General features: G+C 51.1%; 1 protein-coding gene across 1 annotated transcript; it reads right to left on the reverse strand.

The window, feature by feature from the left end:
• Positions 1 to 39: 39 nt before the first annotated feature.
• Positions 40 to 26,778, reverse strand: NPHP4 (nephrocystin 4). Its single transcript, XM_081341606.1, has 30 exons — positions 26,739 to 26,778; positions 23,606 to 23,800; positions 22,924 to 23,076; positions 21,820 to 21,992; positions 21,374 to 21,438; positions 20,824 to 20,973; positions 20,507 to 20,634; positions 18,522 to 18,691; positions 17,294 to 17,420; positions 15,813 to 15,995; positions 15,551 to 15,677; positions 14,831 to 14,889; positions 14,503 to 14,613; positions 13,585 to 13,730; positions 12,967 to 13,158; positions 12,364 to 12,533; positions 11,918 to 12,078; positions 11,265 to 11,445; positions 8,160 to 8,288; positions 6,740 to 6,951; positions 6,396 to 6,622; positions 5,823 to 6,009; positions 5,442 to 5,531; positions 4,979 to 5,135; positions 4,511 to 4,596; positions 3,638 to 3,723; positions 2,796 to 2,967; positions 1,559 to 1,738; positions 1,197 to 1,340; positions 40 to 874 (listed from the first exon to the last, which is right to left on the reverse strand). The coding sequence occupies exons 2-30, from the start codon at positions 23,741 to 23,743 to the stop codon at positions 734 to 736; spliced, it is 4,245 nt and encodes a 1,414-aa protein (XP_081197732.1). The 5' UTR covers positions 23,744 to 23,800; positions 26,739 to 26,778; the 3' UTR covers positions 40 to 733.
• Between the last annotated feature and the right edge of the window lie 224 nt (positions 26,779 to 27,002).

Raw genomic sequence — 27,002 nt, forward strand, 5'->3', positions numbered from 1 at the left:
TGATTTCATGCAGGTAGTCCTCAACTTATCCCGGCTCCGTTTGTGTGTGGTTGTGTGCCTCACTAGTGCTTTTTTTAAAAAAAGACCCTCAGAATTCAGTAAATATTGCAGATATGAGCTCGGCAGAGGAAAATAGATATCCAATTTTAATCCCAGCGAATAAAACCTTAAAAATAAAACTGCTGAAAAGGCTGTGTTAATTATTGACCATTCAAATTAAGTTGAGGCTTTGAAAAGTTGATCCATCCTGGTGCAGACAAATTTTTCCAGGTTTTTAACATGTGTTCCTTTTTTTGTCTTTTATGGGGTCATCAAAAAATCACGCGGACCAAATCATTCTCGTTTGCTGGGACGATTGAGCTCCTCCGAATCAACTTCAGATGCTTTTGGCGTGCAGATTTAAAATGTTTTTGGTACAGATTATTATTTTTTTCTTTGAAAGACAAGTTGCCTCTTCCTTGAGGGTTGGTCTTGAGACACCCCCCCCCAAGACCCTCGCTGGGAGGAGGACTGGATCCCTGATCCCAGGGCTGGAGGATGGATCTGACTTGCTATTGAAACAGATGGTACCAACGAGCGAGGAATCCGTTTGGACTATCAATTGGGTGCGAGAAGGAATGGAATCCGATTCGGATTTGAGGGGGGGCTTCGCAGACCAGGGGTACGAGGACGAGAAGGCAGAGGGAAATAAAGGGGGATTTAATTTGATAAGGGGTTCCGGCCCGACGCCCCATTACTGGTAGGTGACCTTCACACAAAATGTCTCCTCGTTCTTCCCTTCGGCGTCGTTGATATAAATCAGAATTTCCTCCTCACCGGCATTCTGGCTGGGGGCGAACCTCAAGCCGATGGTGTAGGTCTCCCCTCCGCCCACCTGGAGGGAGAGCAGGGGTTAGGGTTAGGGTTAAGAAGGCTCGGGATCAAGCGGGTTTGGGGTGCGTGGGAAGAGAGGGTCTTTTGTGAATTGATCGGCCTGCTCTGGGGTCACCCAGGTTGGTTAGAGGGATTTGTGGAGAGGAGGAGGAGGAGGAGGAGACCGGTGGGGTGCTTGGTAGGCAACGCCATCAGTGCAGAGCACTGAAGATGTTACCCAGTTTGGTAAGGAAACAACTGCACGGAAACAATCACGCACCAAGGACGTTGGAATCGCGCCCCCCACCTGCCCAGAGAGCCCCCCTCGGCAGCCCCTCCCTCACCTCGAAGGAGTCCTCCTTAAAATGCAGCAAATCCGGATGGTTGGTGTGCAGGAAATAGGCCCGCCGAGAAGGGTAGGAGTTGGTGTAGGTGATCTTCTTGTTGGAACCTTTCCCTCCGCCGGAAGGCAGCAGGATTTCGAACGCCTGCCGGGGGTGGGTGGGGGGGAAGGAGAGGGAGAGGCTCAAACGATCTGTGGCCAGCCAACCACCTAGAATCCTAGACCTGGAAGGGACCTTGGGTTTATGACGGCCGCAGCGTCCCCAGGTCACGTGACACCCCCCCCAAACAAAAAGGGAAACAACTCCTCGGCCTCGCTCCACGACGGTCTCCCCGGCCCCGAGGAAGGTCCCCCGAGGCTAACCTTGGAGACGAAGGGCTGCCTGCAGGACACGGAGACCAGCCAGGCGGAGACCAGCTGGTGGAACTCCACGTCCACCAGGTGGAGGGAGATGAAGCGGCTGCCGGCGCTCTGGGGCTGCAGTCCGAGGTGAAGGTCCTGGAGCCCGCCGGCCGGCAGGACGAAGGCCCCGTCCGGTTCCAGCTGGAGGGGGGAGAGGAAGCGGTGTCCCGTCAGGCCAAGGGAGGGCATCTCACCTTTAGGGACAGGCCGGGTCGCTTCGCAAACTTGGTCATGTGGAGATGGGGGACTTCAAACCCCAGAATTCACCAGCCAACTCCCTCCCTCCCTCCCTCCCTCCCTTCCTGTCACTCCCTCCTTCCCCTATCTTCCTTTATTCTTACTCTCCCTCCCATCTCCCTTCCTTCCCTTTTGACCCTTGACCTATCCTTTCTTTCTTTTGCTTGCTTGCTTCCTCCCCATCTCCCTCCCTCCATCCTTCCTTTCCTTTTTCTTCCTCCCTCCCTCACCCCCCAACGCTGAAAAGATAAAGGTCTTATGCCGGGCTACCTCCATAAAAGAATGCTCTTTGGCACCGTTTTTTTGAAACGCCACCCAACCCTCTTCAAAACCGCCCTCCCTGGACGACGTCTCCGCCAACAGAGCCAATTTTCTTTGCCCTTTTTAGACCGGACCCCAAACTTTCCAACGTTTTCCTCCCGTACGGGAGGCTAACTGAGTTTGCCTCTCTCTTACAATCTCCATTTATACTTATAAATAAAAAAAACTTCCCCTAACCAAAGGATCTGCCTCCAGGTGACCTCATTAATTTGGACAGCATCCCGGCGAGCTCTAGGACAGCTTTAATCAAAAGGCAATTAGCGGCCGGCTTCCCCACGATAAATTCTTGGCCGGCTCTCGCGTCGGAGCAGAGAGGACCGTCCAGAGTCATTGGCGGACTTTGGACGGGGCTTCCATGCCGATCAAGCTTAGAGCAACCGCAAGACCGTGGTATTTCAGCAATCACGCGTAAAACAGCAATAGTCCTCTGCTTGCAACAGTTCGTTTAGTGACGAGGACAGCCCCCACGTAGAGCAGGTCGTAGTAATCCAGACAGGGGAGCAACTGGGAGCATTTTGCTGAAAAGTCCTGATTGGGTCAACCTCAGGCCCGTTTCCCCACCGGAAGGACTAGAAACTTGAATACGTTGGCGGAGCGACTGCCCACTCTTTCAGCGCCCAAGCTAATTGGAGGGGCTTACCTTCATCTCGTGGGGGTGGGAGGTGAAGGCCTTCACCTTACGGAGGGTGTGGGTCCCCCGCAGCACCAACGAAAGCCGCGTCAGCTGACCCAGGACGCAGCTGGCCTCGACCCACTGCAGGCAGTGGAGGTAGAACTGCCAGACCTGGATGGGGGCGGCCAGCCAGGGGTCTCTGCCCAAAGGAAAGAGGAGAAAAGGGTCCTGAGAGGCAGAGAAATGGAGCAGGAGGGGCTCCCTGGAGGACATCTATCCCCCATTCAGAGCTGGGAGGGAGGGAGGGAGAGAAGGAAGAAGAGAGAATGAAGAGAGGGAGGGAAGGATCACCTTCCTTCCTTCCTTCCTTCCTTTCCTTCCTTCCTTCCTTCCTTCCTTCCTTCCTTCCTTTCCTTCCTTCCTTCCTTCCTTCCTTCCTTCCTTCCTTCCTTCCTTCCTTCCTTCCTTCCTTCCTTCCTTCCTCCCCTCCCTCCCTCCCTTCCCTGCTTTCACTGCCTGTCACAAGGGAAGCAGCTCCAATTTTCTTTTCTTTTTTCCCCCACTCCTCCTTAAAAATGAAGAATTTCACCCAGGCCCTTGTCCGTGAATTTTACAAGGCCCCTCAAGCAAGTTATGCACTCGGCAAGGCTGACCTTGCAGGAGGACCGTGATGACAAAAAACACAGTTTCAGCCCCCCAAACCTGGGAACTTCCGAGGAGGTGGGGACTATCTCAAACGGTTTCAATCTCTAATGTTCCTCGCCTTAATGCAGGCAGATGACCTTGATAGCAACAATCTTGAATTATTATTATTTTTTTGCTAACTGCTGATCGGAGTCTGAATAGTGTTTAAAGACGGCGACGCTTACGAGTAAATCAACACGAAGAATCTCTGGATTTGGGGACTTGAACCCGCAGCAACTTTCAAAAAGATGTCCTGGGGTTCTCCGGGTCCCTGGAGGAGAAGATCAAGACCAGATTTAATTTGGTTCCTTTGGGAATTAAAATTAGGACACGGGATTTTGGATGCAAGTAGGTGTCTACATGGCTTCCAAAACCAGTGACTTCTATAGGTGGAATCCGTGATCTACGTAACTCCAAGCTGGAGGTCTTCGAGAAAAGACTGGACAACAGCCGTTTGTCCAGGATGGTATAAGTTCTCCTAGCTTGGGCAGGGGGTTGAACTAGAAGACCTCCGAAACCCCTTCTAGTACTGCAACTCTATGGTTCTCCTACCCACTCTTTGCTCTGATGAAGTTCTCTAGTTGGATCATGAAACGTCTGCAAGAAAACCACCAAGCTCAGAGAGCACCAAGGACCCCCCAGTTCAACCCTGAGCAACAAAGATTCTCTTCTATTGGTACTGCCCACCTTCAGTGGAGGCTACCTGCTGGACCGTGGCATGAAGCTACGGTCTGGAGATGCCTACAGAGAGCTCTGGGATATTCTGATGGCCATCTCTTTGCCCCAGAACCCTCTGGAAGAATGGAACATACAAATATTGGTGTCCTTGACAACCAACAGATGTTCTTGAGGGTTGAGTTCACATTGGTCAACCCTAGTTGGAGAGATCCATCTTGCTGCATTCACACCATCGGTTCTGAGTCAAAGGGATGGGCTTTGTTCACCTGTGAAGGCCAGGAGGGCATGTTCTAGCCCCTTCCCCTTGAACAATTCGCTTCCTGCCCTGATCAATCGCACCAACCATACCCACAAAGCTTAGGGTAGTCAACCGTACGTACCATCTTCTTGGTCTCACAGATGACGTTGGGGTCACTGCAGCGGACAAACATCTCAGGGTCTCCACCAGGAACACCTACGGGAGCCCCTGCCGAGGACAAAACGGAGGGTCTCAACAGCTTCGAATGAAATGTCCCTCTTCCTTTATCAGTAACGGCAACTCCAACGGACTGTGACCCACTCAACTAAAAACCTAACTAATGGGTGGACTTCAACTCCCAGAATTCCACGGCCAGCAGGTTGATATTGAAGTCCACTCATCTTAAAGCATGCTGGCTGGGGAATTCTGGGAGCTGAAGTCCGCTGCCAAGGTTGAGAAACATTAGTTCAGACCTACCAGGGAGATTTCAATGCTTTTATATCGCATAAAGCATCAAAAGTTCTCTGATCAACTTGCAATGATGGGGCATGACGTATCCTAAACGCTCAGAATACGGCCAATTTAGCCAGGAGGAGAAGCTGGGAGCCACCTGGGAGCGTGTGCCACGGAGGCAGGCGGATGGATTTCTTCAGGAAGGTCAGTTCCGGGTGGTAGAAGCGGAAGGTCTGATCCACGGCGTGGGGCTGGGATTCCACGCTGACGGTCAGGATGGCGAGGGGCTTGCCGCTGCCCACCGTGAAAAACACCTGGACGAGAAGACACCCAGAGGAAGAGAAGGACGATCTAGAGAGGGAGGAGGAAGAGGAGAAGAAAAAGGAGGAGAAGAGGAAGAGAAAAGAAGAAGGTGGAGGAGGAGGGGGGGATGAAGAAGAAGAAGAAGAAGAAGAAGAGGAAGAATATCCAGGACACCACTTCCCTCAGCTTTTGTCCCTGGTGCTCCTGCCATCCCGTGTCCAGCCCACAAAGTAGGGAACTGCCCACCTCAGCAGGGTCACCAAAGGCTTTTCACCCCAGATGACAGCTGCACCGTCCATCACTTCCTGCGTTATTACCTTGATGCGCAGCGTCTCGCTGAACTTTCCGGAAAAGGCGGCTGTGCGGATCTTCTCACCTTCCTTAGAGGTCAGCTCGGGGGGACCTTGCTGGAAGTCGAAGAGAGGGCATGGCAGACGACCACGAAGGGACCCCTCTCCCCCACCCCCACCCAGCTTTACATCTCCAAAGTGGTCTAAAAGACAACGGTTACATGAATACAGGTAGTCCTGGACTTACGACCACCCGTTTAGTGACCGTCCAAAGTTACGACGGCACTGGAAAAAGGGACTTAGGACCAGTTTTCGCACTTGAAGTTACAACCTCAGTGTCTGAACAAACAGATGTAATTCGAGGACTTTTTCCTGTGTGGAAAAAGCGAGGGGCGAGGACTTCCCCACCTGCATCATGGCTGCCTGCTCCATGGAGAAGGTCTGGTACTTGAAGGGGATGTAGACCGTCTCCTTGGGACGGAGGTAGACCTGAGGGGTGAGGCCGTTGTGAAGATGAAACATGTCCTCCTCCAATGGTGTGACCGTTTGGGTCAGCTCCTTAAAACGCCTCCACTCTCTGACGTCCAAGATGACGCTAGGAGAAGAGCAAGGACCACGTTAATGAAGAAAGTGGCTTTGGAGGGAGGCTTCTCCAAGGGGTCCCTTGGGTCCCCTTCTGGCTCTCTGGCTCAACAGGGAGGACACTGTGGGTGGCCTCCAGATGTACCTCCAACCTCCACTGCCTCCTTCCTGGCTGGAGATCAGGCTGAAGGTTAACAATACCTGGAGGACCACCTGCTCCAACCAATGTTGAAGCTACTGAATCTGGGGCGGCTTGTCCTGGGAGTGACGACGCATTGCAGACGCCTGCTGAGTTTGGGGCCCTTCCTTTCCTACGGCTTCCCTCCTCCCCAAAGGAGTCCCACGAGGAAGAGATCCAGCTTCTTCTCAACGGGCAGGCGACCCCCTGCTGTTCTTTACCTGAGCTCCGGGCTGTCTATCCTGATGGTCACCGTGTGCTGGACGCTGTAGGGGTTCTTCAGGGCGAACTCAAAGAACTCGGCCGTGCCCAACGTGGCGTAGACGGTGTGGTGGGTGGTGATGGCTTGGCAGAGCATGGAGGTGATGCTCTCGGCCTTGATGCGCTCTCGGTACGCCTCGATCAGCTGGAGGTCTCTGGAGTGCTGAACCCGGTCCTCGTGGCGCCCCTGGGAGGGGGGGGGGAAACAAAGACAGCCTGAAGGAACAGTGGGGTGGGCGGTCCTCGGGTTAAATTAGAAGGCCCAGAGCTGACCCCGCACGCATGCGACCGCCACGTCCCTCACCAAGATGAAGCTGCTTTTCCTCCCGACGTCGCCCTCCTGGCACTCCTTCCTCCTGACAGAAAGCATCCTCTCCAGCTTCCGGCGTCGGGCCAGGCTGGCTTCCTGGCTGGTGGGCTGCAAGGCGGCGCTGACTTCCCGCAAGTGGGAAAAAAGGAGAGCAGCCAGCTCGCTGTCCACCTCGGCCAGTTTCTTGGCTTGGCACACGTTTCCAACTGGAAGAGATGCGCCAGAGGGTGGCCGTCAAGCCAACCCACATCAAACCCAGTTAAGGCTCAGCCACTGATAGTTTACATCGGGCCGTGACCGCGGCTAGGTTAAATTCTAAGCCCCAATACAGTGACTTACGACCGGTGGGTGGTGACCGTTCGAAGCCCTTGACTTACGACCGGGGACTTAAGGGGCAATTTGAAATTGCGATGGACCTCCCCAGGGCTACATACAACCCAAATCCCAAGTTTGAAGCCACACCCGCGTTGTGACGTGACACTCGGTAACTAGCCAACATTTATGGCTGTTTGCAGGGCCTTGGGGTCCCGTAATGGAAATTAACGGGGTATTTTTGCCACGTTTAATTCCAGTTCCTGGAAGAACACCCACTGAGGGCAGAGGATTCGCTTCACGACCACCACGGTTTCTTAACAACTGCGGTGACTCACTTAACCGTCAAGAGAAAAAAAGTCCAGGAAATCGACCGTGCGGCCACGTGTTTTAACAACCATCACAACCGACTGGCTTCCACTACGGTCGTAAAGTCGAGGACTCTCTGATAGTGCTGGGGAGCAGCACGAAAGCCGCCCCCCCCCTAAATTGCAGATCTTGGATGAAATCACAACTTTGTGCTGCTTTCAGCTCCAGTTAGGAGTTTTTGATCCAAGGAGGGAAGTTAGATCAAAACCGCCAGCACAGAACGAGAAAATCCAGTGTTATTTTTCGCTTAGCTGCCCTTCAATTGACTCTGCCGTTCAGGCCGCTCTCCCCCAGCAGTGACAAATTGGCTGAAGTCACTTTTACAACACACGCGTACACAAACACACACGCATAGAGAGGTGTGTGCAAGTGCAACTCTGAAGTGCAAAAACTTCTCTTTCCTGTTTCCGTTTTATTTCATTATTATTTTATAGACAGGCAGTCCAAACTTTCCTTGAAAACCTCCAGCGATGGAGCACCCACAACTCCTGGAGGCCATCCCGCTGATTCACTGTTCCTCGGAACAGAGTCTCTGGCCCTCGGTGAGGAGGCCATTGCAGGCATCCTTGGGAAAGAAGGGTGGGCACCCATCCAAGGAAGAGGAAATTAAAGAATTGAGGAGACCTTCCCCCACTAAACCTGGGCCTGCAAATGTAGAAAAAAACTCAACAAACATACCTGTCCCGTTGAGCTCCTGTCCTCCCACCCACCCCCAAAATCAAGGGCAACTTACCCCTCTGAGGGTTGATGGAGACCAAACTGCCACCAGGGAAACCTCTGGCCCCGTCCTGGGAGGAGATGACTCGTCTACAAGAGGGGGGTAAGGAGTGCGACCTCCGCAGCCCCCGTTCGCTCCGGCGGCCTGTAAGAGAAGAGAAGGATGGGGTGTGTGAGTGGGGGGTCCCCATTAGCAGGGCTCCACTCTTCTTAGAGAAGGGGCTGGTGTAGAGCACAGTTGAGGTCCTTTGAACTTCCCCTATTTGGGGTGTGGGGAAGAGAAGGGTTAGAAGATATAGAGCTGGGAGGGACCTTGGAGGTCTTCTAGTCCAGCCTATGCTCAGGCAGAACCCTAGACTGGACAAACGGCTGTCTAGTTTCTTATTGAAGACCTCCAGTGATGAAACACCCACAGCTTCTGGAGACAAGCCGCTCCATCCATCCATCCATCCATCCTTCTGCCTATGCATCCATCCGTCTCTCCCACCTTCCCTCCCTCCGTCATGTATCTTATCTGTCTATCTCAGAATCATAGTATCCTGAGGCTGGAAGGAACCGTGGAGGTCTTCTGATCCTGCCACGTCCACCCTTGACTTCAAGTTCTCCAATGACGGAGCCCCATCCCTCCAGAAAGCTGCTCCAGTGCTTAATAGCTGAGGACATTTCTCCTTATTTCAAGTTTGGATGTGCCTTGGTAGACCTTCAGACCACTGGTCCTTGTCTTATCCTTGGGGGCTATGAACAAATCCGATCTTCTTCCCCATGAGACCTCTTTATGGATTGGAAGACCACTATCAGGTCTTCCCTTAGCGTTCTCTTCTTTAGGCTGAAGACATCCAGGTTCTTCTTGAGAAGAAGCTTCCAAGATGACCTTCATTGTCTCTGTCGCTCTTCTCTGTGCTCTTTAGTTTTTAGTTTAGTTTTAGTTTTTATTTAATTTATATACCGCCCTTCTCCCTAGGGACTCAGGGCGGTTCACAGGGCATATATAAATTACGATACAAAAGTTAAAATAAGATTAAACCAATGCCCAAATAAAACAATAATACAATAATAAAACAACAATTTTAAAAGCCCATATTCCCCCTTCAGGCCAGACCAGCTAATTCGAATAAGTGGGTCTTCAGGCCGCAACGGAAGGTTCGGAGGTCTGATGCCATCCGGAGCTCCACCGGCAGTTGATTCCATAGTGCCGGAGCGCCCACAGAGAAGGCTCTCCCCCTGGGGGCCACCAGTCGGCATTCCCTTACCGGAGGCACCCTGAGGAGGCCCTCTCTGTGGGAACGCACAGGGCGGAGGGGAGTTGACGCCGGCAGCAGGTGGTCCCTGAGGTAACCCGGACCCATGCCATGTAAGGACTTAAAGATCATAACCAAGACCTTGAACCTCTTTAGGTCAAAGAGAGCCGAGACATCACCCCAGTTCTTAAGACCATACAATGGAGGAAGCTTATCCAAAGCCCTCACAATTGCATCACGTTGGCGTGTCGCCTCATTCCAGACCTTCATACATGGAACAGGAAAGCGATGGTAGAAACCAAAATACTTTCTTTTCGCACAGCCAAAGCCTGATCCTGGTCACGCTGGTGGAACGTGAGGAATGGAAGCCTCACGAGATGATCTGTGTCCTGCTCTAAAAATGTCAACCGCATCTCACCAATCTCCCAGGCTTGACAACCGTCAAGCGGGTGACTTTCATGTTCATCATGATCTGAAGGAGATGGAGATAGATACATATATATATTTCACACTCTTGTGGTTTCTCTTGGCCCGTCTCGCTTCTTCTCCTTGAAAAAAAAAAGATCTCTGGATGCCTCAGGCGAGCTTCCATTTTGACAAGGAGACGGAGGAAACAAAGACATCTCCTCTTCATGAATAATGAAGGTGATGGAGCAACCCAGATCTTCATCTCTCCGTCGAGGAGCGCGTGAGGGGAGGAGGAAGAAGAGGCGACACGGCCCACGATGGAGGAACGATGGGCGGAGAGGATGGAAGCTGCTGAGATAGCTGCTGCATCGGCTTCTTTGATCAGAAGAGAGATAATATCGGCATTTAGGGATGGCTGGAAACCCCTGATGGACCCTTTCCTTGGCATGAAACAGAACAAAAATGAACTTTGCGTTGATGGTTTTCGAGGATGAGAGAGAACAGATTAGAGGAAGAACAGAGCGAGGCTGCAGCCGGAGAGGAAAAGCTAAATTGACAATTGTACTTGTGACAAGATCAGAAAACACTTTTCCTTTTTTCCCCCTTGCACTTGGAGCTCCCACTTTTGATTTCCTTTCTCTTGCTTTTCCTCACTTCGCGTTCGTCATTTATCTCGGTTTTATACAATAATAAAATTATTAGACCTTACACGGAGTCGTATCTAATGAAAACTTTTTGCAAGGGCACCCGGAGGGTCTCCAGCTGCCAAAAAACAATGTCCTCAAACTCCTCCATTCCTTCCTATCACCTTCCTACCCTTCCCTCCTCCCTTTTTCCTTTCCTTTCTCCCTCCCTCTCCTCCCTTCCCTCCCTTCCCTGTCTTTTTCTTTCCTTTTCTTTTCCTTCTCTTCTTTCTCCCCCCCCCCCCCTGCCCCTGCTTTGCAGTGGCCATAATCTTTGTGTGTTTCTGACACCCGGGGGAGGCTCAGCGGCCCCCTGCCTTTGGCTTCTGGAAAGAAACACCTCGATGATGCGTCATAGGTTTATCCCTTCCTCCCACAACCCCGATGGCTCTTTTGATCTCATCCCCAGCCTGCAAGCCAAAGGCTCCCCCCCCCCGCTCCCTCTCCTCCCGATAAAAATGAAGCGAAGTAAGGCTGGTGGCCTTTTCAGAGCAGAGGCAGTATCAAAGGAGAGCCCTCTGGCAGCCGAGAGGCTTTGATTAACGGCAGGGAAGGAGAGAAGCTCCTTCCCCCAAAGAGAGGCTTGCATCCCGGGGGCTGGAGAGGGTCAAAGGGGATCAAGATGGAGAACAAAGCGGCAGGAAGATGCCCGCAGAATGGCGACACTTGGAGGGCAGGGAGGGATTGGCAGGGCCAAGTGGGATCCCCGAGTCTGGCTAGTCCACACGATTCACTTAATGACCGGGGCAAATTGCTTCAGGGCCGGCTGGAGAGACAAAGAGCTCGACTCACCGATGTTGGCCAGGCGGAGGTGGAGCTGAGCCCTCAGGACCGCCTGGACCCCGATGGGCTTGACTCCCCAAGGCCGGAAGCCCTGGCCGCTCAGCAGGCTCGCGTCCGGCTTGTACTCCACGGTCAGCACCTCCAACTCGTGGCAGACCTGGACGGCCGGACGGCCTTGGCGGAGCAGGTGCTGCGAAGGGAAGCCAGCAGTGGCCGGTCATGGGCAAATGTGGGGGGGCCGCCTCCCTCTGTCCCCGTTGCCCCCACCCTGGAAACACAGGCAGTCCTCGACGTACGACCACCACGCAGCCCCAAAACTCTGTCGCTAGGCGAGAGAGAGTGGCTAAGCGGGTTTTGCTCCATTTTACGACTTGTCTTCTTGCCCCAGTTTTTACACTAATAACTGCATCCCTTAGGCTAGTCTCACGGTCATTAAGCGAATCCAGCTCCCTCCCTTGACTTTGCCAGTCAGAAGGCTGCAAAAGGGGATCTCGTGACACACACACACCCCCGCCAGGGAACGCTGCGACCGTCATAAACACGAGCCGGTCGCCAAGCGTCCGAATTTGGCTCCCGTGAGCCCTGGGGACGCCAGGTGAAAAACTGGACATAACTCGCTTCTTGCAACTGGAGGACTGCTTCGGAAGCCTTTCCTCCCCTACCTTCAGTCTGACGGCAGCAGATCCCAGCAGAAGCAGCGAGTCCCCGTCCCAGACGTCGATCTGCAGGGAATGCTGGGCTAGGTAGTGGAGGAACCAGCGGGGCTCCCCTGGCTTCAGGGAGGCCACGTCCACCGCGTACTTCAGATGGAAACCAGGGGGGGCTGCGGAGGGAGGGAGGGAGGGAGGGAAGGAAAGAGGGATGATGGGAGGAATGGAGGGAAGGAGGGAAGGAAGAAAAGACAGGGAGGGAGAAGAAAGGGAGGGAGGGAGGGAAAACAGAGAGAGTGACTGGATGGGGAATTCTGGGCGCTCAAGTCCACCTTAAGGCCGAGAACCACTGCTGAGCCCCATAAAAAGGCTAAACTGGCCAACGGGGATCTCAGGCAATATTAGCCCAGGGTCCTCTCCTCGTCAGCCTCTTCTCCCCTGTTGTGTCCCAGCCCTACCGAGATTGGGGCTCCCGTCCGGGTTGATCTGCGCCAGGATGTGGGTCGCCGGCCCACAGGCCTGAGTCTGGACCAGCTGCAGCCGTGGCGTGGTGACCGGGGGGAAGCGATAAAACTGGAGGGTGAAGTAGACGCTTTGGGGCCAGGTGGCAGGGCCGTCCTGGGCAGGCCTGGTGGAAGGAAAGGAGCGGAGATTCAACTGGCGAAGCACTCAGCAACCTGTGAAGAGCTCCAGAATTCCCCAGCCAGCTATGCCGGAGGTTTTTCCCCCCCTTACTTCCTAGAGTGGAGAGATGGCAGAGAAAAGGATTATAAAAGAATAAGCAGGCACACACTAGGGATATACATCAAAAGAAATGCATTAACGCCCGGGAATTCTGGGAGTTGAAATCCAGACACCTTAAAGTGCCAAGGTTGAGAAACACTACACTAGACACACACACACACACACACACACACACACACACACACACACACCATTTCAGGCAAAAATGCACCCAGTGCTTTTTGTCAGGAGCCAGAAGTAAAAAAAAAAAGGCAGTTGTAAATTGAGGAGTAATTCCACGTGCACAGATCTTCTCGGCCCCAGAAGGCCTGGCCCACCTGCTCAAGGCCAGGAACTGCAAGTGGATCTCGTGGTCTGGCAGGAGGTCGGCTCCTTCCCGCTGGGGGCTGCAGGGGACGGGATCGCTGGGATCCAGCATCTCCACCGGCTCCTTGTTGCAATCCAGAAGCTCCGGGAATCCAGCCGTGCGCAGGCGGGCAAGTGAGGCCCGGGTGGGGCCGGTGTTCGGGCTGGGGAAGGGAGGGGATTCTGAATCCTTCTTTCCTCTCCTTCTTCCCTCCCTCCCTCCCTCCCTCCCTCCCTCCCTCTCTCTATTTCTCTTCCTTCCTTCCCACTGTGCTTCTTTCCTTCATTCCTCAATCTCTTTTCTCCTTTCTTTTCTTCCTTTTCATTTTTCCTTCCTTCCTTCCTTGCCTCTTTTTCCTCCCTCCCTCTTAAAGTGGCCACAGCTGAGAAACACTGCTCTCCTTTCTAGAAGCTCACATCCTTCCAATCTTCTGCAGCGCTGGGGTCATTCCCTTTCCAGACAGCTCTGCAGCGCCCCCCCCCCCCACTTCTTGGCCCCAAACGGCCCTATGGGGAACGTGAACCCCTCTCCTCTCTTTCTGAGGGCGGTCCAGACCCCCGAGGAACCCTGTCCGATTCGGGTGCCTCACCTCCGCCAAGGTGCTCCTCCCAAAGCCAGGATGGGCACGTGGACCGGCGTGAAGGGCAGCTCCTGCAGCTGGTCCACCAGGGACGAATCTTCAAGTTGGGGGCCGTAGCTCAAGTCAGACTCCAGGTGAGCAATGCCTGCTTGGCTCTGCTCCGGCTGGGAGGGGAGAGAAGGGACATGGAGGAAATCTCCGAAGACGGAGGACAGGGCTGGCGTGGAGGTAGGCCAAAGAGGCTGGACTCGACAGGCCTGGTGACTGAACGGATCGATCTCAGAATCATAAAATCCTAGGGCTGGAAGGGACCTTGGAGGTCTTCTAGTCCAACCCCCAGCTCAAGCGGAAGATCCTATATCATTCTGGACAAATGGCTGCCAGTCTCTTCTTAAAAGCCTCCAGTGATGGAGCACCCACAACATCTGGAGGCAGATTGTTCCACGGGTTAATTGTCCTCACTGCTGGGAAGTTTCTCCTTAATTCCAGGTTGCTTCTTCTCCTGCCTTCAGCTGCTTTGGAAAATAAGTTGACCCCCCCTCCTCTTTTGGGGGGTACCCCTCAGATACTGGAAGACTGCTATCCTGCCCCCCACCCCCGTCCATCTTTTCTCTAGACTGGCCATACTGAATTCCTGCCATTGTTCTTTGTATGTTCCAGAGCCTGGCCTAACCCCTAATCCTCTTTGCTGCCCTTTTTGTTGTGTCCGCACAGAATCCCCTGGCCATCCCAGAGCTTTCGTGGTGTCCATCGTGCACCCCAAAGCACAGGGCACCCCGGATCAGTTTCCCTACGGTGTCGCCCTCCTGTCTGAGGGAACTGAGGGCCCCATCCGATCTCAAAAAGCTAAGCTGGGTTTTCTGCCCAAAAGGCAAAGCGGGCATTTTGGCCAGTCTTTGATTGCGCAGGCCTGTCCGAAGCGGTTACCTCTCCGGCCGGCTGAAGACTGTCCCGGGACGGCTCAGCATCGCTGACCGGCTGCCGCAAAGTCTGGACGGTCCTCTTTATCGGGGACGCTGACAATTCGGACATCGACAGCTGCAAGCAGAAGCCACTTGTGAAACGCACGAGCGAAGGCAAGGCGAGAATAGGGCGCAGGGGGTCCTCGGCTCACGGCCACCACCGAGTCCCAAATTTCAGTTGCTAATCGAGGAAGTGCTTAAGGCTCAACGGCGGTTGTAAATAGAGGACTGGCTGTAACCGAAAATATCCCTCTGTTTCTTTTCCCCGCAGGGAACTAGACAGAAAGCCTTACCCCGGGGCCCTGCGCATAATCCTGAGTAGAAACCAACATCTGGAGGGAAGGAGGTGAACCTAGACAAGGACCAAGAGGAAGAACCGTCACCATAATCGTAGGGATCCCACGGCTGGAAGGGACCTCGCGGGTCTTCCCTGGCCCACCCCGGAACATCGCCAGGGCAGGAAAGGGGAGAAAAAGCGAGAACGGACTGCCCTCTAGTGGCTGTGGGGAAAAATCCTTTTTTTTTTCCTTTCCCCTTTCTCGTTTCCTCCGTCAAGAGAAGGGAAAAAGGGAAAAAGGAAGAGAGAGAACCGGAAGCGGATCGAATCTAAGCTGCAGCTCGGTCCTTGAGCAGAGAGAGTGTCCAGGGGGTCCTTGGCTTACGGCCACAAGGGAGCCCCAAATTTATACCGCTGGGGCAGGCATATTGTTAAGCCCCACTTTACGACCTCAGTTGCCGGCTGTCTGGATGACAAGCAGATCTCGACTTACGACCGTTTATTCCACAGCCGTTTGATGCAACAACGGCACTAGGAAAAGGGGCCAATGACAGTCATCGGGACCAAACTTCCATCGCCAAGCGTCCTAACTGTGTTGTAAGGAACGGTCGTAAGTCGGGGACTGCCTTGTTTCTGACCCCCTACTGCTGTCCTGGAGGGCCTCCTCAACCTTGGAAGGAGTCTGATGCCCCCCCCCACGTTCCCCCAAGAAGGAAGGTGGAGTAGAAGTCCTCACCGGGCGACTGGACCGAGGGCAGCATCGTTCCTCTCTTGACGCCGGGAGTCTTGGCGGCCGTTCTCGGTCGTTCCTCGGAGCTGGTGGAGAACTGAAACGCCAGGATGCCCGATTCGATCTGCTTCACCTGCAATTTTACGTGTGTGTGTGTGTGTGTGTGTGTGTGTGTGTGTGTGTGTGCATGCACACAGGCACACACACCCCATCACCACCACCACCAAGATCTGAGATTCAAGAGCCAAGCGGGGAAAGGGTCTCTCACCTCTTGGGAGCTCATGGTGTCCGGAGGGGTCTTATAAACCAGGACGTGGTGGGGGTTCAGCTGAGCTCCGCCTCGCAAGGGAAGGACCACGTCCGTGGGATTCGCATCTAGAGCAGGCTGCCAAAGGGCCCAGCGGACCGAGTGCATGTAGGCTGCAGACGTCAAGGAGGTCATCGAGGGTGTCTGAGGGAGAACGGGATGGTGACAGATCAGGGAAGAAAGATAAGACAGGAAAAGAGAGAGAGAGAAGGAAAAAAAGAAAGAAGGAAGGAAGAACCAGAGAGAGAGAGAGAGAGAGAGAGAGAACGGGGAGAGAGGGAAGAAAGGGAAGATGAAGGAATGGAGAGAATGGGAGAAAGAGAGAGAGAATGGAGGGAAGAGAGAAAGAGAGGGAGGGGAGGGGTTCAATTTTTCTAAGGTTTTAGGGATTCGGCCGGCCCTTTCCCACTTCTTAATGTTTAGAAGTTAACAGAGCTGGAAGGGACCTCGGAGGTCCTCCAGTCCAACCCCCTGCTCAAGCAGGAGACCCTAGACCATGTCATGCACATGGCTCTCCAGTCCTCTTCCTAAAAACCTCCAGTGACGCAGCACCATTCCGCAGTAGCAGAACTGAATATCTGGCCCAGCCAGGAAGGACCGCACTTCTAATCAGGGTTAATCCTGGCTTAATAAGTCAAGCCTGTTCGACCGCCACCGTGCTGAAGCCCAGGAGGATCAGAAAGGACAATTCCCTTAATTAGAAGGAGAGCAGCCCCCTCCAGATAAGGAAGAAAGATTTGTGTGGGGGGGGACAACCCCCACCAGCCTGGACCTCAGCTCCGCATGGCTGGCCGTGCCAGGAGCCACTCTGGGCTGATGGGCTCCTGCCGAGAGGGAGGCTGGCGGAAGGAGAGGAGGTTCTCTCCGCCCCCCTCCCAGGAAGGAGGAGAAGAAAGTGAATTGAACGTTTCCTGTCCCTGTTCATAAATAAAACTTGAAACTATCTCCGGGCGCCTGTCCTTATCCTTATTTTTGTGAAGAACACAATGTGATGCTGAAGGTCGACAGCTCCATCTCAAGGGCCTACGGAATCACGGACTTTGGTACCACCAACATGAGACTTCCAGAACTGCTGTGTGGTCACAAGTACTAGGGCTTGTTCTGGAGACCAACATGCATAATGTAATTCCTCATCCAATAAAAGATGTCCTTGAGATGCCCTCAATCTGGAGTTTCCACAGCTCAACACACGTCCTTGAGATGCCCTCAACCTAGTGTCCATTGGATCTCAAAAGAAGTCCTTGAGATAACCCTCAAGCTGGCGTCCCCCAGTTCTCCGGGTAAAAAAGTCCCATAATTCCCAAGCAACTGATGAATTATGAAAGTTTACGATCACTGGAAGAGACCAGCTTCAGAAAAGTATTTGCACATTCACAAAGAAGTCCACTCAATCGACCCTTGAATTACCTGGAAGAAGAAAACACCCAAAGGTCATCTCCTACCTTCCCATCAGGTCCACTTGCAACAGAGAAGACATATTCCAACAGGAAGACCACTCCAAAAGCTGGGTGAGGCACCATCTCAGCCAGGTGGATGCGGCTTCGCAGGATGAGAGCTTGTCCCTCAGCACTGGGTGTGGAAGAACCAAAGAAAAAGAGTGAGGGATCACCATTAACGTTCAGCAACTTCTTCTCACCACCTTCAAAGTTGACTCTGGGCATCTGGGTCTTTGTTTTCCCTGGAGAGGCAACCGTAATACCTGAATTTGACTTCAAGGTATCTTCCAAATCTTCTCCAACTTGCACATCCATTGGGCCTCCATGCCCATAACCCATCAGACCAGGATGCTCAATGACTTCGCTGGTTAAATGAATTATGGATTCCAAAATCTGGTTGGGAAAGGCAACCTAGCTCGAGAGAGGTAATCCCCTCTCAATGGTCAGCGAGACAATCTTTTGTCATCAGAACGACCCCTGCTCTCAAGTCCTCACTACATGCAGTTATCTTGGGATCCTTTCAAGAGACCTCCAAGAGGTCCAGATTAACATGGAGCACCTAATTACCCACCAGTGGCCTCCAAGTCTTAATTAGCTACTCCACTAATAATTCTTAATCAATCTGATCTCACTCCAGCTGGCCTCCTTCAGAATGGACTTGGTGGGAAAAGGTCTTCTCCTCTGCTGCAACCCATCAGGAAATCCACCTAGACCATCCACTTTGTCCAGTGTTTCTCAATCTTGGGAACTTGGAAGATGGGTGGACTTCAACTCCCAGAATCCCCTGGGAATAACTTTTGATGTGTATCTCCATTGTATGCCTGCTTACTCTCTTATAATCCCCTCCTCTGCAATCTCTCTGGGAGGGGAAAAAATGGGCCTGGCTGGCTGGAGAATTCTGGGAGTTGAAGACCACCCATCTTCAAGTAGCCCAGGCTGAGAAACCCTGGTGCTGCCACAGCTCCTCCGTTTGATTGCTGCTCGATCGTGCTTTTTTCTAATTTGTGAGAGATTGTGCTTCTAACGCCAATCGCTCCCCTCTAAGCTATGACAGAGGGATGTCTGAATCAGAAAACCAAACGACTGAAGAAGAAACAAGGGCTGTTTGCAAAGGTGGAACATCGTCTTCTCAATTCCACCACGTTAAATTTTTTTTTTCCTTACGGGAAAGGAGCTGGCTTCGTTCCCGTGGTCTCCCAAATGATATTCATGCCTTCCGTTCCCCGGCTCTCACCTGCCCTTGAGGGGACTTCCTTGTTTACGGCGCACGCCGGCCTCTGGCAATGCCACAGGGACCACCACCACCACCTGGGGGGTCTGCACGAAGCACAAGCCGTTGTGGACACCAATGTGTAGCCGGCGCTCCTGGATCGCGAGGGAAGTCCCGTCCAGGATCGAATTAGCCTGGATTCGATCACAAGAGAACAATGAACTTTATTACTGTATGCAGGCTGACCCCTTGGTACCCCATCCCTAGGAAGATGGATTATTACAGTCTCCGATTTACGACCATTTGAATTTACAACAGGACTGAAAAGAGGGACTCATGACCAGTCCTCTCACTTACAACCGCTGCAGCATGCCCATGTCACGTGATCAAAATCTGGGTCCTTGGCAACCGGCACGTGTTTATGATGGTTGCAGGGTCCCAGGGTTGTGCGATTGCCATTTGTGACCTTCACAGCGAGCTTCCGACAAGCAAAATCAAGGGAGAAAGTTGGATTCACTTAATGACCACGATTCACTTAATAATTGGTGATTTACTCGACAACCGTGGCAAAGGAGGTCATGAAATTTGGGGGGGGGGGGGTTTGGACTAGATGACCTCCAAGCTCCCTTCCAACTCTCTCATTCTATGTTTAGCACAACTCAATGAACAGTTTTCCTGGCTTAGCAAGGGAAATTCCAGTTCTAATTGTGGTTGGGTGTTGAGGAGGACCAAGATTAGATAAGTTTTATTTTATTTATTTATTACTGCATTGATTTGTGGCCCACCTGGCGGTTCAAATTAAACCTCAGCGGGGACCAAAATGAGGGCTTCTGAGAAATTTCTCAAAACTTGGAAAATGGCCTCTCTCCCCTCTTCCAAAAACGGGTATTTCTGGCAGGCGAGTTCCATTTTGGGCCGATGCACCAAGGAGATGCACCTCCGTGGGGTGCCGGGTGCTAATTTTACGCCATCTGTCATAAACTAATAAAACTCAAAGCTGCCCCAGAGTGATTGCGGGATATTAAACCGTTTCATCTTCTCCCTCTTTTCTCCTTAAGGTCATTATTGCTTTTCTAAATTACAGGGAGCTCCCGGAGACGACATTAAAACTTAGGATTCGCTCTCTGGCTCCATCCATCTCCAGCGGGGCCCTTCGCAAAACAGCTCATTAGCGCTCGCCCCTCGTGTGTGTGTTGGGGGGGGGGAACCGTCAACATGGTAAACTGGCATCCAGGAAGCTGATAAGAATTTTCCTCTTAAACAGAAGCAAAACAAAGAACGTAAGGCAGCTCCCAGGCTGGCATGCAAAGAGAAAAAAAAAAAGAAGAAAAAAAGAAATGTGGATATGGAAAAGATCTATAGGCAAACAAATGAGGAAAAAGGCTGCGGTTGTCCCCATACAGACAATCTATTCCTCTGGGAAATCACCCGTTTTTCACCATCGGAGAAAAAAATTCATAACTAAAAATAAAAAAATAAAAATAAAAAAATCCCAGTTTGCTAAAGATTTGTTTTGAGGTTTTTAAAGACAGTCTGTAATCCTTGAGGACTGAGCATCTTCAGAATATAACCTGGAACAGTGCTTGACACCCTAAAGTAGCTGTTGGGACTCCTCAACCGTAGCAATTTAAAGGCGTTTGGACTTCAACTCCCAGAATCCTTGCTGGCTTCAGCGGGAGGACAACCTAAGACAGTTGTAGCCTGGTGGAAGCGTGAGGATGCAAAGAGCTTAAGCCTGGCCCTGATTAACCACGATGGCCCCGATTATAATTACAATCATAGCTATAATTAAATGGGTTCTGAGCAAGGACAGTTCTTGGCTTAGTCTAATGAGAGAGAAACAGATGATATAGATAAGAGGTAGATAAAATGGATGAGACAGACATAGATAAAAACAGATGATACAGACATACAGATAGATAAAAATAGATGACTGAGATAGACAGGGATGAGAGAGAGAGAGAGAGAGAAAATAGGGATAGAGAGAGAGGGAGGAGAGTCAGGTCCACCTGCTCATTCATAAGCAGACTCAGGAGCTCCTCCTCAAACCTCTGCAGAGAAGGGTACAGGTGGACGGCCAGCCTGTCCAGGTACCACGTCTGCGTCTTCACAAGTCGGGGCTTCTGCAAAAAGTCCCCTGCAAAGAGAGGAGACGATGACAGGGTCAAAGACTGAACTAAACCACCATGGGGCCCCATGTTTATCTTGCTAAGTGAGACCTTGGTTAACTGAGACCTTTCTCTCCACGGTCAAACACTGCAGTTGTTAAAAGTCAGCAACCCTCAATTCTGATCCCGTGACCACGGCGAGGCAGCAAAGATCGTACCTTCAGGTGCTGCTAAGACCCCGGGGACCCTCTCCCCACGGGACACGGGGGTGTTCTCAGGCAGGAGGTGGTAAATGGCCTCCAAGGGTGGGTGGAGCTGCAGGGCGCACTGCAGGTGACTGCTTTCCATCGCTGTCAGGTACTTGTTCTCTAAAGAAGGAAAAAGGACAGAGGGAAAGAAAGAAGGAAGGTAGAAAAAGGAAAGAGGAAGGAGGGAGGAAGGAAAAGAGAGTGGAAGGGAAGGAGGGTGGGAGGACAAAGAGGAAAGAAGGAAGGAAAGAGAGAGAATGTGACATAATAAATTAAAACTGCATCAGGACAATTTGAATCCGGCTTTCCCAAATTTCAGAGGGCTGCCAAAATGTCTGGACACAACAATTAGGAGTTGATTTCCAACAGCTGGTCCCTTTTTCGCCTCTCCCCACACCCCGAACTGTTTTTCCCCCCCCTCCAATTTTCCAACCTTGCAAGGCTCTTTTTCTGAGGACTTCCCAGGTGCAAAGAACACGGGCCCTGGCCTGTGAAAACCACTGGGTGCCCCGCGACTTACTCTCTATGGGCTCCAGGAACAGCGGGTGCAGGAGGGCGCGGGGGGTCCCCTGATACAAAGCGAGCCTGCAGACAGAAGGGGAGGATCGGATCAGAGAGAAAAAAGGAGGTTTTGAGAGCTGAGTTGGTGCTTGGCCCAAAATTACCCAGCCGGCTTTCTTGCCTAAGGTGGGAGTGGGGACTAGAATTCCGAGTCTCCTGGTGGCTGGCCCAAAGTCACCCAGCTGTCCTGCCTAAGGCGGCACTAGAACTCAACATCTCCTACTTTCTAGTTCAACATTTTTATGTTCACCACAAGGTATGCCCTTCACTGCCCCTGGCAAGGTGTCAATTACCACCCCGTCTGGCAGAAGGGCGCCTGCTTTTAGAGAACCGTCTAGACCAGTGTCCAAGTGACTGCTTGCCACCGATTCCAACCACGTTTCATCCCGAAGCTGACCAACATACCCTTTGTCTGTCGAGTTCCAAACCACCGGCTCGGATTTGCCGTTAAACAACCGGAGGAGCACGAAGCCGCAGCCAAGTTCCTGGGGGGACGCGCCCTGGCCCTTGGCGGTCGCCACGATCTCCAGTACCATCGAGACGCCCGGGTGAGCCAAAGACGTGTGGAAATACACCGTCTAGGAGGGCAGAGGGGAGAATTTGGGGGACCGCAAACCCGTGCGCCGAACCCATTTTGAATCCTTAAAGGAGAGGCATCCCGTTTGAAGAGGGCTGCCTGGAAAGACGTCTGGATTAAAACAAAGACTTTCTTGAAAAAGTAAAACTTAAGAGCCCCCAGTGATAAAAATACATTAGTTTAAAAATAAAATAGTTCTTCAAAACCATTGCTCTTTGATCTGTATAACCTTTTCTCACCATTGTATCCGGCTGAGAGATAGAGACTGATGTTACTTCTTAGGAAGTACTTAGGGAAACAAATGTCAACCAAGAGGGGTGTTTTGTTATTTTTGATGGACTGGAGAAGAATGTAACCTTTGAAGTCTTTCAAATGGACTGAGAGGGAGGGGAATGGGAAGGCATCGCGATAGGGATGTATATAATGCTATGGATGTGAACATTTGAGTGTGCTTCCTGTTGAAGTATCTCTGAGATTCACCGCATTTTGCAAATTGCTTTTTCTATTTTCTGCAGAATAAACTCTTACCAATCCAATTTGGTTAGTCTTTTAAATGCATTTCCAACACCAGCTGCAGGGAGGACCCAGGGATCACTGGCCAGAGGGCAAGTTCAGCCAGCAGAGAGTTAAAAAGTTCTGGCAGCTTTTTCACCCGATTCTTGGAATGACAGCACCCTCTGCTGCTGGATCTGAAAAGCCAGCTGTTCTGGCCTTTGACCACTGCGCTGGGAGGATTATTAGGAAGCATGCAGAATTTTTTTCCCAATTCTAGAGAAAGTTTTTCCTTCCCCCCCCCCAAGAGTGGTATTTTGCAGGGAAGATAATAACCGGTGGAGGGAAGGAGATTTTACTTATTGTATTTATTATGAAATTTATATCCTGCCCACCCTCCATCGCAGAGGACCCACCACGACCCACGAACGGGCCCTCACCTCGTGGAAGGCCACGGAGGGTGGCTGCCCTGGGACGGATTTCAGAGGCCTTGGGGCGCTTCTCCAGGTCCTGCCAAAGAACTGGCGGCAGGCCACGTCGAAGAGCGAAAGGCGCAACTGGAAGGCCACCTCCACCATGTTTTCAAGGACTTTCTGTCAAGAGATGGACCAGGCAGGGGAGGGTGAGGGACGGAGAAGCAGAGGGGGGACCGCACAGTTCAACAGCAAATATCAAATTGTAATGGAATAGCGGAAAGAGGAAGGCAAGAAATTGCACGGTTGATCAAGACTTGCTTTACATTTGAGGGTAGGATTTGGGTTGTCAATGTGATGCCATCCACGTAAGCCCTGAACCCGTGTTTGTCAAGCTTGGTCACTTTGAAAGGGGTGGACTTCAACTCCCAGAATTCCAGAGGGAGGGAGGGAGGAAAGGAAGGAAAATGAAAGGGAGGGAGGGAGGGAAGGAAACAAACCAGAGGAGAAAGAGAGGGAGGTGGCTGGTCAGAGAATTCTGAGTATTGAAGTCCACGCACCCCAAAGCTCTTAAACCTACAAACCACAGAACACAGATAATAAACTCACTAGAGACGGCAACTTAAAAGAGGTTAAGGAGATAAGGACTCCTGCCCTGAACAGGGGGCTGGACTAGAAGACCTCCCAGCTCTATTCTGATTGATCTTACTTGTTTCAAGGCACTTCCGTGCACGCTCTTCAAGACACACTGAAATGGCACCGATCGCTGGAGTGGCAAATTCGGCCTCCGGACGTTACGGGGAGGCACGGTTAGGCTTTGGCGGAAGACCTGATGCCACTCCCCCATCCTGGGGACCAGTTATGGTGGCACCGTCCGTTTCACTTTGGCCTCAGGGCTTCCTGCCTTTAAGCACATAAAAAATAATGGTTTCAGGGAGAGATCCCTTCTGCTTCATCTCTTAGAGAAGAGAGTAGGTTTGGACTAGAAAACCTGAATTGTTGCCAAGATGGCCGCACGCCTCTACATCCGAAGGCTCTAAAGCAGTTTTTCCATCTTGGCAGCTTGAAGATGTGTGGCCTTCAATTCCCAGAATTCCCTAGGCAGCCATGCTTCCCCTCCCTTCCCATTTCCCCCTGCCCATAGTGGACAGAAAGGGATGAGAAGAGAGTAAGCGGGCCACGATGGAAACGTACCTCCAAAGGAACGCATCAGCACCGGGGAATGGAAGTCTGCACTTTTTCAAACCAAGATGGGGGAACACTGGTGTAGAAATTGAAAAAGTACCTGCTTTCAAGCCAAAAACTCTCTTAAACTTGTACCGAAGGGATGGTGTTTGAAGGACAAGGCCTTCCTGTACCAGGAGCTGTGGAATTTCAGCTCTTAATTTAGCTGCTCGTTTGACGCTGCTTTTTTTTTTGGCAAGGTCACAATGATTCAGAGATTTCACAAGGAGAGGTAAAGAGAAGCTGACTTCATCAGAAAACACGCTCCAGAGGAAAGAAAAAAAGAATAAAAAGTGCCCCAAAGCAATCTGTAAAAAAAAAAATCCAAAAGAAATATCCTCGATTCTTAGTAAATTTTTTGCATTCAAGCTTTCAGTTTTGCGTGGAATGCAACTGGCACGGAACTCTCTCCATGTGGTAAATCATACCATTTACTAAATATATTTAATCGGTGGAAGGGCTTCTCTCCAGAAGTTGCGGGTGCCCCATCACGGGAGAATCCTTAAGAGGTCAGACAGCCACTTGTCTGAATTGTTCTAAGGTTTCCCGACTCATATTTATGAGGGTCGCAGTGATCAGGTGATTCCCTTTCGCAACCTTCTGATAAGCAAAGTCAAATTTACTTAACCACCACATTGCTAACTTAACAATGGCAGAGATTCGCTTAACAATTGTGGCAACAAAGGTCATAAAATGGGGCAAAGTTTGCTTAATAAATGTCTCACTCCGGAGCAGAAATTGTGGTCGTTAAATCAAGGAGTACTTGTGGTCTCTTTGCGCCAAATCTGTGGCATGCACAGCTTGAACGTGGCCTACTAAGCTGCAAAATAGAGATTTTTCAGATAAAAGTTCCTTGCCAGAAAAATCAGAAAGTCCTCACCTCTTGACATAATTTGCCATCAAAAAAACAAGATTGCTTCTTTCACCATCTAATCACTGCCTCTAGGAAACACAATATTTTTTTTTAAAAAAAACAACTCACTATTAGGAGATGGGGAAGTGGCAAAACGTTGAATTTTCCTGCTAAGCTGGATGCTAAGCAGCTGAAGGCTACTGAAACCCTATTCCCCCCCCCTCCTTGGAAGCATTAAATCCACACATTTAATGTTCCAAGCGATGCGCTAATGCTGGAAAGAGAGAACATATTGTGTAATTTGTCCTCCCACTAAGAGCCACGGATATATCGATGCGTTTGCTGATTTTTTTCAACAGCAGCTGCACATTGCCCCAGTACAAAAAAGAACAGCGGAATTAATCAAGCATTTTAACACGCCGCGTAAATAGGCAGGCGACAGCAGCGTGAGGTTAGCCTGAAAAATTGTTATTTTTGTATGCTTTTAGGCTAGCAAAATGCTCCGCTGAGTAAAACACAGAGTACAAAATGTTCTTAGAAGCGAGCTGCTTTTCTCCTGGTTTTCTCCTTTCTTATATGGCTGCAAAGGGCACAAATAAGCACAAATCCAAAATAAAGGAATGGCTCTAAAACGCAATTTAACTGAATTTCAGGCCCAAATGTGAAGAGCAATTTAGCCAGGAGGGCAACCAGCCAATTTTAAACTGGCAGATGTCCTGCGGATTTATATGTTGCTCTGTCCAACTCAAGCTTCACATGACCTCAAAACCTTGACTGTTCATACAAGAGTTAAGTCTGAAAATGTTATGTCTGAAAACACAATCTGTTCACACTACAGGTAAACATAAATAAAAACGTAATTTTTCTAAGTCACAGGGACACTGAGATATTGTGTATTGTACTATGTGTGTGTGTGTGTGTACACACACACAGATAAATGCAGTATAAAACGTATGCATACAATACATATAAATATAAAACCTATACCTGTGTGCAACGTATAATTTATATACAATAAGCATATATATGTAGCATAAACATGCAATGTAAATACAAATGCAATGTCTAAACATGTACATATATACAATAAACACAGAAAATAGCAAACATACTATGTACGTGTATATAAATGTATATGTGTACATACATAATATATATATGCAACATATATATATATATATATATATATATATATATATATATATATATATATGAATGAAATATATAAACATATAAATAGATAAAGTATCTATACGTGCAACATATAAACATATATAGCTACGTGTGATATATAAACCCTTAAGGAGATAACTGCATGCACCCTCCCCTAAAACAAAGCTGCCCCCCTTTTCCACCAAGCATTTGGGGTGCCCTCCCCAAGGATCACATTTCCCATCTCCCCTTTGCGCTAAACCACATTGTAACCTGGTTTTAAACCCCATCCTGGTCATTCTCAGGAAAGTGAAGCCTTGGCCCTTTCTTGGGGACCCCCCCCAGCTAAAACCCACGAAGATCGCCCCCTTTTGCGCTCTTATACGCTTGGCTGCCCTTCCCCATAGCCTAGCATAGTGGGGGGAAGAGCTTCTAGGGCCACCTGGGGCAGCGGAAGGGGCGCTGCAGAAAGGCCCCCCAACTCCCGCAGGCCAATCAGCGCGCTCTCCCGAGGGCGGGGCTTGCGGCAGCCAATCAGCGGACGACACTCCTTTCCGTTTCCCCCCCCAACGGGGAGAGCCGAGAAAAGGCTCCCCGATTCTCCTCCTTTCACCTGCAGTTCCCGCGCTCCCCTTCTTTCGGCCGGCGGCCGCCATCTTGGTCGGGGCGTACCACTAGCATCAAGGGGGAGATCACACCAACCCCTCTCCTCCTCAGTTAAAGCCTCTCTGACAAGACAGGCTGTTTGAGCTTCCCTTTCAGCTCCTCCACATTTTTAACGTCCTCTCCTTCCTCATTTTGCCGCCTGTATTCCTTCCCTCCCTCCCGACACGGCTTTTATCTTAATTCTCCCCCAATTCTGTTAAATGGTTCGACC

This window comes from Vipera berus, assembly GCF_964194415.1.
Source record: "Vipera berus genome assembly, chromosome: 17".
NCBI classification, from domain to species: Eukaryota; Metazoa; Chordata; class Lepidosauria; order Squamata; family Viperidae; genus Vipera; species Vipera berus.